This window comes from Tachysurus vachellii, chromosome 26, assembly GCF_030014155.1.
Source record: "Tachysurus vachellii isolate PV-2020 chromosome 26, HZAU_Pvac_v1, whole genome shotgun sequence".
Lineage (NCBI taxonomy): Eukaryota > Metazoa > Chordata > Actinopteri > Siluriformes > Bagridae > Tachysurus > Tachysurus vachellii.
In genome coordinates, this window is record NC_083485.1 from 2,730,809 (window position 1) to 2,744,230 (window position 13,422).

At 41.4% G+C, this 13,422-nt stretch overlaps 1 protein-coding gene across 1 annotated transcript; it reads left to right on the forward strand.

The window, feature by feature from the left end:
• The first annotated feature begins 3,553 nt into the window (after positions 1-3,553).
• Positions 3,554-8,933, forward strand: LOC132841185 (uncharacterized). Its single transcript, XM_060863442.1, has 2 exons — positions 3,554-7,142; positions 7,405-8,933. The coding sequence occupies exon 1, from the start codon at positions 5,348-5,350 to the stop codon at positions 6,725-6,727; it is 1,380 nt and encodes a 459-aa protein (XP_060719425.1). The 5' UTR covers positions 3,554-5,347; the 3' UTR covers positions 6,728-7,142; positions 7,405-8,933.
• The last annotated feature ends 4,489 nt before the right edge of the window (positions 8,934-13,422 follow it).

Consider the following 13,422-nt stretch of genomic DNA (forward strand, 5'->3'; position numbering starts at 1 on the left):
TCTCTAACAGAACATTCATCATGCTGGGGTCTAGTTTGTCATTTAGTGTTGTACAGACACAGAAATCTGACCTACACAATGATACTGAGAGAGAAAAAGCTGAAGGTTTTATAACAAACAGTCATTAGTGAACACAATCTGATCTACTGAAGCTAATAATCAGAGACTGACTCATTATCAGTTTAAACTGAATCAGAGACATTTTTACATCAAAGAGGAATTTAAATTACATATTAAACACATCCAGTAGAAACTGGTGATTATAGCAATAAGAACCAAAACCACACAAACCCCAGGTAATATTGGTCTGTTAGTTTGTTCTGTAGATTGATGAGCAAAGAAACTCCAACATTTACTACACAATGAATAAACACCATGTATAACGATTAAACATAAACCTCAGTGAAAGTCTGTAGAGATCTGAGACACAGAACAAAAATCCACCAGCATGACCTCAGAGTCTTTATCCAATAGACAGATAAACACACAGATAAAGTTCAAGAGCAAAGGAGCAGATTCCAGTTTGTTAAAAAGTAGATGATGGACAGATGAGACAAAGACTAAGCTGTAGCAGAGTGATGAAAAGAGGAAAGTGTGAAGTAAAAAGAAAACTGTTCATGATCCAAATCAAAGCAGCACTTCTGTGAAACATGGAGACATGGACATTTATGGAAGACAGTAGAACTTGTCTTTATTTTTCCCTGATACAGATAGAAATGGGGTTAAAATATGGTGATGTTCAGCATTTTTACTTCATATGGAGTGTTTTATTCAGCAGCTGATCACAGATCTGTGTTACTGCACTGAGTAAAAACACCTCATGAAGTCTTTCATTATTTAATATAAACTATTTATAATGATTCACTATCTGTTGTTCTATTTTATTAAAATAGTTAAAATTGTAGCTGAACATCTTTGAAAGCACAGAGTGAAGATTGTTTATCAGCTGTTCTGACTGTAAATCATAAGTTTTTCTCATTGTATTTTATCTAACATTACATTTCTCTCTGTTGTTTTACATGATACTTCTCACAGAGGAGGTAAGTAAATAACTCGACTTCACACTAATAGTAAAAGCTGATATTTTATAAACTTATCACATATATTACATTTTAATCCAGGAATCAAATAGAAACATAAAGATGATTTTCAGACCATGTTTATATGAAGGAGACAGATTATGAGGAATACACCTCCTAATGTTTAGGTCAGATCAGAAGTCTACATCCACTCTTGAGCCAGAGTTTGCAGAGAGACAACAGAAATAACCACACGGACAGAATAATAGTTAAGAATGTGAATTCTCCTTTTATCTTTAAATTGTTCTATTCCACTTAGAAATTGGACAATAGTTGGCAGTGTCAATATGCCATTTACAGCAAACAAATTATTAATTGAACTTATTAATTGTAATGAAGAGTCAGGGGCAGGTGGATTTAAATCCATGTGCAAACAAATTCACATCACAAATCCAACAACAATAATTCAGACATTAATACAATAATACAAATATTTTTTTTTCCCCCAGCCTGCAATATCAATTTAGACCCCAGTTCCGTAGCACTCATAGCCCTTGTTTATTTAAATCCTATCTATTCTAATTCCTAAACTAGTCCAGTTTACAAGCACTTCTTTTGACCTCGTTCTCCTTCCTTTATCACATAACTTGTACATTCACATTTAATACTTATGTCACAGTAACAAATCCAACACCCTTTACATCATTATTTTCAAGACACCTCCAGAAAATAAAAGAAAGATAGAAAGGAAATCAACAACAGCACAACCAGAATCAGGCAAGAACAGTTCATAACAGTAACCTGAAGTGAAAAGCTCAGTGAAACACACTGAATCAATATTTCTTCCGATTTAATAACCTTAGTGTAAATTTACTGAAAATGACCAGAAACCTAATTTAGTTTGGTATCCTCCGTACTGCTGTTTCTGTGTTTCACTTATAGAGCGTGTGATAAAATTTTAAGTCTAAAAATATAATTCTTGTTGGTTTTGCAACAATATCCAGCAGAAATGAACATGTGTGATCTACCACTACAACGTTGTATAAATTATTCAGATTCGGAGGAACTCAGGTTGGTTTGTCACTTTGGAGCTGAAATCACAATTAACTTCCACTCAACAACTTCAACATCTCAAAAAAAAAAAAAAAAAAAAAAAATTTAACTCCATAAGTTTCTTTTAAATACACCAAATGCCTTTTTCTGTCTTTTTTTTCTCTTCAGCCTCAATCCGTAAAGAATTTTTAGTTATAACAATAGAGTATAACTTACACAATGGCACATGTGCACCTGCTAGCTTAGCTCAAAGTACATGGCACTGTGTTGTTAGTTTCACCTCATGTGAAAAACAACACATAGACACATTCAAGCAATAGATAAACTTTACTTAATTTTCCATTTTGCTTCATTCTTTTTGCAATACGTTCAGATTTACATGAGATTATATTGTGAGCCACACTTAAGTCTACAAAGGGCTAAATAATACAGAGAACCAGCTAAATGTGACAGCTCACAAATTCAACAAGAAGAGGACAATAATGGTTAAACAGCTCGCTATGGATTCAAGAAATCTCTTTATGAGGAATTTGATGGACGATGAAGCTCAGCTCCTTGTTCACTTCTTAGGACTAATGGAAAACGTGATGAACGCAGGTTTAATGAACTCCTTTTCATTAGAAATGTTGACACTTCTTTCTAATCTCCACCCAAGAATTTTGGATAATAACTTGGTTTGGTCAATATTAACATTTCAACCTCGTGTGATCCTGCAAACACTCAAGTCGAGACTGCTCCTCTTTCTCATCTGTACTTCTGATGACGCAACCCACTAAGGGCGGAGCTAATACCAATTACTCAATCTGGTGCTCTTCCTGTTTGTGGCATTTGCTGTCACAACACTTTTAACAATAATCTGTACATTCATACTTACATTTACCTGGGTTTTAGTAATCTAAATTGTACACCTGCGTGTAACCTCACTGCAGTGTAATAATGTACAGAGACGTTTACCGTGTCGAGTAAAAGACACAACAAACACACAGCACAGTCTTAGAGGTGTTTTTCACAGTCACAGTTTTCAGTGTTTGTAGACAGAATAATTGTCATCAGTCGCTCTGCGTAACAATCACACCATGTATTGAAAAAGCACTGAAGAGTCGACTCGGCCTGGCGGTTAGTGTCTTTAAGCTAACGGTAGTAAGTCGTGTTAATGCACACAGCATAAAGACAACCTGACTGACCTGAGAACAGAAGTCCTTCACTTCATTTCTAAAACTTCCTTCATAGGAATATATTAGCACAATGCTACATGATACAGATTTACTGTGTGTGATGACTGATTGTTGTCTAGTTTTCCTCTTTTTTATTAAGACACACATCAGCTGTGTTTTAACCAGAGTAACAGTTACTTTCCACATTTTCACATGGAACAATTCACATTTGTAATCATGCATAAAATCTTCACACTGTTTTATTTACTTTCACAGGCTATGATGAGACGTGAGTATAAACCCCTTTTCTGTGCTAATGATGTCTTGATGCTGCATGAATAATATATTTATTGTTCAGATGAAATAGATTAGACTGTGCTGTGTGTTCAGAGTGCAATAGCACATAGATATCTGAGCATCATGAGCATAGTGTAGTGAACACAACAGACTGTGATCTCTAACAGAACATTCATCATGCTGGTGTCTAGTTTGTCATTTAGTGTTGTACAGACACACAAATCTGACCTACACTCTAAAAAATAAAACGCTGGCTCAACTTAAAAAAATTAAGGTAACAATTTGCATGCATCTTTTTAAGTAGCTTAAACCCAATCATTATTAAGTAGATATCATGAACCTTTTATAGTTAGACTAACCCAATGTGTTTAGTACAACCAACTTGATTTGACAAGCTCTAAGAGCTTAATTAAGTTGAAACAAGTTTTGGTGACATTAAGTGGTCAAATTACATAATTTCAGCTATTCTAACTTTTTTTTTTATTCCATTCTACTTAGATATGTCCATGAAAATTGTTACCTTAATTTTTTTTTTAAAGTAACTTATTTCACTTCAGTCAGGAGAAATAACACAGCAATTCCAGTTTTATGATGAAACTGGTTCATTAAAAAACCAATGTCAACTTATTTACAAAAAGGTTTTAACAATGCTTTGACAAAAAGATAATTATTCAGGACTAAAGTATTTTGCAAGTAAAGTCAAGTAAAGAATCAAGTATTTTTCTTAGTAACCTGGTAGGTACATATCAGAAAAAAATTAATTAAAATAATAATAATAAATCACAGGGAACGTGAAAAATGAATTACAACAACAGACACAATTGCTAGATTATTGGGTCCACCGAGCTGAAACTAAAAGTTTTCTTCCTTTTTTTAAATAATATTGCAAAGTATTGAATTTTACCTTCATCACATAAACTACAGCCCCCATAAAGTCTCAAACAAATACAACACGGTAACCTTCATGTAAAAAATTGTCAATATTACAACTGCTGTTCGTGTATGCACAACAAAACTTTTACATGAAACATTTCAGGAATACAACAGTTTATTGTTTAAAGACATTACCTTCGGGCTATCTTTCAGACCATCCAGCTCAAGAATTTTTTTCTGAAACACCTCAGAAGTATTTTTTAGGTCCTTTGTGTAGCTGAGGTTGAGAGCATATATCAGCCCCATTAGCAGGGCACAGGCTCTGGATGCATTCAGGTCTTGCAGGACTTGCTTTCCCTCAATAATAATACTGGCGTTGGCTGGGTCAAAATTTGTGGCACCTCATCATCCTAAGTAAATCAATGTCAGTGTTTTAAGTCATATTTAAAAATGAGTAATACAAAGTACAATGTATTTGAGTGTAAGTGTCTGATTTACATACCAAGTGCTCTTTAGAGAGATCTTCCTCCTTTTCTCCAAGATATACTATTAAGGAATGTATAGCAGTCTCTGTCCTCCTTTCCACAGAAGCATCCTGTAAAGAAACAGGACATTAATGGACACAGGGGTTAAATCTTAGGAGTTCAAATTTACTACACATGAAAAATTGCAAACTTAAGAAATGTGTCAGCTGCCTAACCATATAATAAACATAATGCAGCAGATTGTATATGAAAGAAAATAAAAACTCAAATGTTTTAATGGCAAATTTACAAAAAGCTCAAGGTTTACAAGGTTACAGAATGGATCAACTGCGAAAACGTAAGCGTCAGCAAAGCAGATAAAAATGGCGCGCACACACATTGTCATGTTAGGTATTGTGCTTAAATGAACTTGCTTATTATTTAACTATTTAACTTGTTACAGGTTTATGTATGTATTTATGTATTTATGTATGTATTAGGGGTGGCACGGTACATGAAAAAACACCCGAACTGTTCGGTTCGCTTGTCTCGGTTCGGTTCGTTTGTGCGTCGCACGGTTCGACGCATGCACAATGTAGCCCTGTGCTCAGTTTCGCCTCAGACAGTTTCGCGCGAACATACATATAGTGCTGCAGAAATCGCACGTGGAGGAGATAATGAAGGCTGCCCGGAGTTGGCAGATGCGCCCGCGTCGTTCAAATCCGGTGTGTGGGAACATTTTGGATTTCATGTTACCTACGATGACAACGGAAATAAAACAGTAGATAGATGTATTAGAACTGCGACTGTGTGCAAGCATTGTGCAAAATGCATTCAATATGCTAATGGCAACACTTCTAATATGACACTTCTTTTAAGAAGACATCACGCCAATGTGTTGATAAGCACAAACAGGAGAGAGCCGGTTAGGAAACAACCTCTACTGTCCGCAGCATTTAAGCAACCTCTCAGTGATAAGTCGGACAGGGCAATAGATATGCAACCGTGCAGTGTGATTGAGAGTAAAGGATTTCATCAGCTGATGAATGTACTCGAGCTGCGGTTTAATATTCCCTCTCGCCGACACTTCGGCACGACTGAAAGTTTCCTCACGGTGACCGCTCACTATATTACTTCGGAGTGGGAAATGAGAAGCTGTGTTTTGCAAACACACCCCATTTATGAAAGTCATACCAGTGAGCATCTCTCTGAAATGCTGACTGACGCGGTGGCAGAATGGAAATTGGAGAGGGTAAATAGCATAATTCCTGTTACTACAGATAATGCTAAAAATATAGTGAATGCTACCGATTTAGCAGCGGGACTTGGGCCACAGATCGGGTGCTTCGCACACACAGTTAACCTTGCAGTCAAGAGTGCAATCTCACTAAACCAAGTATCCCGACTCTTGGAGAAGGTTAGGAAGGTGGTTAGCTTCTTTCACCGAAGCACAACAGCTGCCCATGCCCTGAAAACCAAGCAGGATATGCTGGAATTGCCTGTTCACAAACTAATTCACGACGTAACAACTCATTCGAACTCCAGATACGACATGTTACAACGTTATGTGGAGCAACAGGCTGCCATCTACTCTGCCATAATGGACAAGGATATGAAGAAGAAAGTCAATGACATTGCATTGTTAACTGAAAGTGAGACAAAACTGGCAGAGGGTCTCATTAATATTCTCAAACCTCTGAAGAATGTAATCACCCTCATGAGCACCAAAACATCCCCCTCAGTTTCAACGATTATCCCACAGCAGAAGATGATACAGAAATCCATGACATCAAGTGCAGAGGACAGTACCACCATCAAAGAAGCTAAGGCAGCCATCACTAAAGACCTTAAAGGCAGATTGTCATGAACACAAAACAGAGCGGACCCAAACGCAGGATAGCATAAATCAAAACAGGGTTTAATAACTGAAAACATGAAACAGGACGCAGACTAAGGACAGGACAAACCACAGTAGATGCCGCGCTGCCCAAAGCAACGCGGCACAGTTAAATACACAAAACAATGAGAACAATAAGGATCAGGTGTGATGACAGGGAGGAGCAGACGAAGGCGGTGCAGACACGTGACGAGAAACATAAACAAGTGCACGTGGCCAGAGTCTGGGCAGAGTCCTTACACAGATACAATGACCCTGGTGTTCAGGATTATCTGCACAGAGCCACAGCACTTGATCCAAGATTCAAGTCCCTGCCTTACCTGGAAGAAGCCTGTGTTCAATCTACGATGATCTAACCACGGACATTGCGGACATTGAAAAGCAGGTATTGTGTTTGTTTTTTGTATCTAACTTAAATTTGATTTATTTAATATATTATTATTTTTTAGTTTTTTATCCTAATGATAATTGCTGTTTTATTTTTTTATTTTATTTTTTGGACTAAGCCAAGCATATTTAATCTATTTGTGCCTTTGTGAAATTTTTCTATTCCCCACTGCCCAGTAGAGAATAACTTTTTGCTGCCATGAGAGCTATTCGTTGTTATTAACATTTCCAAAATGTCTATTTTGTCATATACTCATCAGGGTCAAAGCAGTGAAGCCCAAGCGGCCAGTTCATCCTCAGGAGCGGAGCCAGGGCCATCAGAGACCTCTCCTCCCAAGAAAAAATCTTCCGTGGCAATGTTTAACTTTACGGAAGATGCGCACGGAGGTTGAGGAAGGAGTAAACAGGCGTAGGAGTTAGGAGGAATTACAGTTTCACTTACGTTCACTTACTCGCACTCTTTATGCTACTTTACACTTAAATGGAACTTAACTTCACTAAAATTAACAAACTTAACTGAAATTCTCTTAACTTAACTGAACTTAATTGCTTCAATTTCTGTTTTCTTTACATTAATTTTGCTTAATTTTCTTCATCGCTTTTCCCTTCACTTGTTTTTGCTTTTTTTGTCACTCTTTCCTCACTAACATCTGCCGGTCGTTTTAATAAAAACCTGTCTGGTCGGCATATCAGATGCGGTGTAGTCGCACAAGTTAAATTTGTTTAACGGATCCAACGGTCAAAATGGATACGAAATTAAGGATCCGCAGATGGTCGGCACCTCACGCAGCGACTTTGCGACTCTCCATAGGAAATGAATGACTTCCTGTTTATCGGCCGTCATTTGTCGTGTGCAGTGGAAAGGCGGCTTTAACCGAGTGAGACGCGGGAAGCTGAGGCGGGGGAAACAGAGCACACGTGGTTGTTGGGGATCTTTGTTTCGGCGGTGGCGGCTCGGATGCTCGTATCTCAAAAATTTGTTCGTATTTCACGGCAAAAATTTGGTCGAATCACAGCTCGTATCTCAAAAAATTTGTATGTCAAAGCACTCGTTTCTCGAGGCATCATTGTACTGCACTTTAATTTCAAGTGAAAGAAATGAATCCTCACTCTCAGGGAATAGAAGCATTGTTTATACTGTTTTTGTGTTAAGGTGGTTAAACTTATGTTTGACTTTGTGATTATGGCCATTGCTATTGTTATAGCCTCATTATATTATGGTATTACATTATATTATATATTTATGTTTAAAATATATTGACTTGTTTAAAAGACAGAGCTTGTAAGAGTTCCTCTCTTTTTTTTTTTTGTAAAAGCTACACTGAAGTTGGCAGTTTGATAAATGCATGTTAATCTCAGTCTTTGTGTGCTAAAAATGCACAAGTTCCTATAGAGATAACAATACACATTCTCCTTTTTTTTCCAAATAAAGAAAAGCATGTCATCATCATGTCTTCTCTCTTGCTGTATCAAAATCTCACCTAGCTTTTACTCAGAGATGGTCCCAATAATGTGCTTAAAGTCAAGTCAAATTCAGTTAGTGCATGATTACATTACAAAAATGTTAATACTGTATCCTAAATTGTGAATAATTAAGCTAATAAGCTATATATCAAATGCTGAAGGAAATTTCTGGAGTGTTGAAGATTAAAAGAAAAAATAACAACAAGAACCGTACAGAACCGAAAACCGTGACCCTAAAACCGTAATACGAACCGAACTGTGGGTTTTGTGAACCGTGCCACCCCTAGTATGTATGTATGTATGTATGTACGTATGTGTATGTAGATATGTATGTATATAGGTAGGTATGTATGTAGGTATGTATGTAGGTATGTATGTATGTATGTAGGTATGTATGTATGTAGGTAGGTATGTAGGTATGTATGTATGTATGTATGTATGTATGTGTATGTATGTATGTATGTATGTATAGGTATGTATGTATGTATGTATGTATGTATGTATGTATGTGTATGTATGTATGTATGTATGTATGTATAGGTATGTATGTATAGGTATGTATGTATGTGTATGTAGGTATGTATGTAGGTAGGTATGTACTGTATGTATGTATGTGTATGTAGGTATGTATGTATGTATGTAGGTAGGTATGTATGTATGTATGTAGGTAGGTAGGTATGTATGTATGTATGTGTATGTAGGTATGTATGTATGTATGTGTGTATGTGTATGTATGTATGTAGGTATGTATGTGTGTGTGTGTTAATCAACCCAGTGTAAACTTTAAATTCAGATGACACTAAACATGTTCGATGTCAATTAACATCATTCAGCTGCCACTGTAAAACAAAACATAAAGTCTATTTTGAAAACACTAGCTAGCTAAACGTCTGTTAATTTTAGAATCGATGAATTAGCTTAGGTCAAACTGTCTTTTCAGTTTAGTGTGTGACAACAACGATTTACTTAAGTAAAGTTGGCTGCATATTCATTTTGTTTCATATTTAGGTTTATATGTATTTTGTCCACCACGGAGGAAAGCTGATTTTGAGGAAAACGCGGTTGTAGCTGCCTGTTATGAATGAAGCACCTGCCTTGTCTCCTGACCGCCACCAGAGGGAACCTTCACCGGAGTTCTAACGACTCCCGAACTACATCTCCCACAAGCCACCGCTCCTGTCATTACCACCACCAGCTGATCCCAATCACAGGCGTTCTATAAAACAGGATCTTGAACTTCCCTTCTCTGCGAAGTCTCGATTTGCCTCTGCTATCGGTCTGAGCGTTTGTCTGTCAGTGTATTCATGGTTTTGACTCTGTTTTGGTTTTTGCTCCCCTTTGCTCCCCTTTGTTATTGTCTGCCGCCTGCCCCGACCTTCTGCCTGTATTACCGTTTCTGATTTCTGCCTCACCTTTGATATTGTGACTGCCGATTCTGACCTACGCCTGTCTGTACCTCGAGCTTGTATTAAAAGCGTGCACATGGATCCTCAGTCTCATGACTTGTCATTACAGAAGACTTCGCCGCCACATGATCCAGCCGCTGCCTCACAGCTCGTCTCTCAAGTTCAGCCAGTCAGCGACCACTCCCGACAGCTGGCTCACCTCGCGTCGCTCACGGGAGAACTTGTCACAGCCCTGCAGCACCTGCAAAGTATCCCCACAACCGCCAGCATGATCCCCGCGGCCACTAATCCACGGCTCGCCTTCCCGGAAAAATTCGACGGTGACCCGGCGAGAAGCAGGGGTTTCCTTATGCAGTGTTCGCTGTTTGTGACACAACAACCGGCTATTTATCCTACCGACGCCAGCCGTATAGCCCTGGTTTGCACCCTGCTTACCGGAAGGGCTCTGGAGTGGGCCACCGCCGTATGGAGAGAGGATGGATCAGCGTTCTCTTCCTTCAGCCACTTCCTCGCCCAGTTCCGCAGCGTATTTGATCACATCGCTGGAGGAGAGAGCGCAGAGGAGCGTCTCCTGAATATTTCCCAGGGGAGTCACAGCGCAGCGGAGTATGCTTTAACGTTCCGCACACTCTCCGTTCAGACAAATTGGGGGGAGAGACCTCTCAAGCAAACACCGCGCTGGCCACTCCCGTCAACCCCGACCTCCCGGCCGAATATCATGACCTCATAGAGGCTTTTAGCAAGGTCAAGGCTACCAAGCTTCCTCCTCACCGTCCCGGTGACTGCAGCATCGAGCTGCTTCCCAATGCCACACCCCCGAGAGGCAGAATCTTCCCGCTCTCTCAGCCAGAGACCGAGGCCATGAATACTTATATCGAGGAGGAACTGGAAAAAGGGTTCATCCGGCACTCCGTGTCACCAGCATCATCCGGCTTCTTCTTCGTAAAGAAGAAGGATGGGGGCCTCCGCCCGTGCATAGACTATCGAGCTCTGAATGACGTGACCGTCAAATTCCGCTACCCGCTCCCCCTGGTCCCCTCAGCCCTGGAACAGCTGCGCCGGGCCAGGTTTTTCACTAAACTGGATTTACGCAGTGCTTATAACTTGATCCGCATCAGAGAGGGGGACGAATGGAAGACCGCCTTCTCCACCCAGTCCGGCCATTACGAATACTTGGTCATGCCGTTCGGCCTATCTAACAGTCCATCCGTGTTCCAATCCTTTATCAATGACGTGTTCCGAGACATGCTGGATCGATGGGTAATCATTTACATTGACGACATACTAGTATACTCTGAAACCATGGAGGCTCACGTCCAGCATGTACGTGCAGTGCTGAAAAGACTGATTCAACATCAGCTCTATGCTAAAGCAGAGAAATGCGAGTTCCACCAAACCTCTACGTCTTTTCTGGGTTACATCATCTCCGCTGGAGGGGTCGCCATGGACGAGTCCAAGGTGGAGGCAGTGTTAAAATGGCCCCGGCCCCAGACTGTCAAGGAATTACAACGCTTTCTCTGCTTCGCTAATTTCTATCGCCGCTTCATTCGTGGATTCAGCACCGTCGCGGCGCCACTCACGTCTATGACAAAAAAAACCTCATCCCGTCTGTCATGGTCACCTGAAGCAACTCGAGCGTTTCACCTGCTGAAAGAGCGCTTCACAACCGCTCCCATCCTGCATCACCCTGATCCGGTTCGGCCGTTCGTAGTAGAGGTAGACGCATCCAGCACAGGCATCGGAGCGGTGCTCTCTCAACGACAAGGTCCGGCTAACAAGTTGTTCCCATGTGCTTACTATTCTAAGAAACTATCTACCACGGAACGCAATTATGACGTGGGGGACCGTGAGTTACTGGCCATGAAAGCGGCCTTCGAGGAGTGGAGACACTGGCTAGAGGGCGCCCAACAGCCGTTCACGGTTATTACGGACCATAAGAACCTCGAATACCTACGCGCGGCCAAGCAGATGAATCCCCGTCAGGCCCGATGGGCCATGTTCTTCACATGGTTCAATTTCACAGTAACCTACAGACCCGGTTCGAGAAATATCAAAGCCGACGCACTTTCCCGCCTGAGTAATGGACCTGACCAACCCTCTCGGACAGAGGCCATTATTCCCGAGACTCGAATTATCGCTCCAATCCAATGGGACATCATGACCCAGATCTCCCAGGCCAACGCGCTATCTCCACCTCCCAACGATTGTCCCGCTACCAAAACCTACGTACCCGAGACCTTACGCTCCGCCCTGTTACATCTGTTACACACTACACCCAGCTCCGGTCATCCCGGCGTATCAGCCACGCTCCATCTGGTACGAAACACTTTCTGGTGGCCCTCTCTGTTCCAGGACACCCAGGAGTTTGTAAGGAGGTGTGCCGTGTGCAACACGTCCAAGTCATCACATCAGCTCCCGGCAGGCTTACTGCAACATCTACCCATCCCTCAACGGCCCTGGTCTCATATCGCCATCGATTTTATTACCGACCTGCCCAAGTCCGATAACTGTACCGTCATCCTCACAGTCGTAGACCGGTTCTCCAAAGCGTGCCGCCTGATTGCGCTACCCAAGCTACCCACGGCTTTCGAGACAGCTGAAACCTTGTGCAGTAATGTGTTCCGGTTCTACGGCATTCCCGAGGACATCGTCTCGGACAGGGGCCCACAATTCACTTCCCGAGTGTGGGCAGCTTTCTTCAAAAGACTGAATATGAACGTCAGCCTAACCTCGGGATACCATCCACAATCCAATGGGCTAACCGAACGTCTCAACCAGGAGCTCACTCGCTTTCTTCGTTCCTACTGTCACGATCACCAGACTGACTGGAGCAAATATCTAATGTGGGCAGAATACGCACAGAACTCGCTCATCAAGCCAGCCACCGGTCTCACGCCCTTTCAATGTGTCCTCGGATACCAGCCTCCCCTGATCCCCTGGTCCGGTGAACCCTCTGATGTACCTGCCGTAGATGATTGGTTCCGTAAGAGCGAGGAAACCTGGAGCGTGGCACACCGCCAGTTACAGAGAGCCATCCGCCGCCAGAAGCGCCAAGCCGACAGACGGCATAGACCACATCCTGACTATCAGCCAGGGCAATGGGTATGGCTCTCCACCCGCGACATACGACTCCGTCTCCCCTGCAGGAAACTCAGCCCCAGGTGACGGCGGGATCTTGAACTTCCCTTCTCTGCGAAGTCTCGATTTGCCTCTGCTATCGGTCTGAGCGTTTGTCTGTCAGTGTATTCATGGTTTTGACTCTGTTTTGGTTTTTGCTCCCCTTTGTTATTGTCTGCCGCCTGCCCCGACCTTCTGCCTGTATTACCGTTTCTGATTTCTGCCTCACCTTTGATATTGTGACTGCCGATTCGATTGTACCTCGATTGTACCTCGAGCTTGTATTAAAAG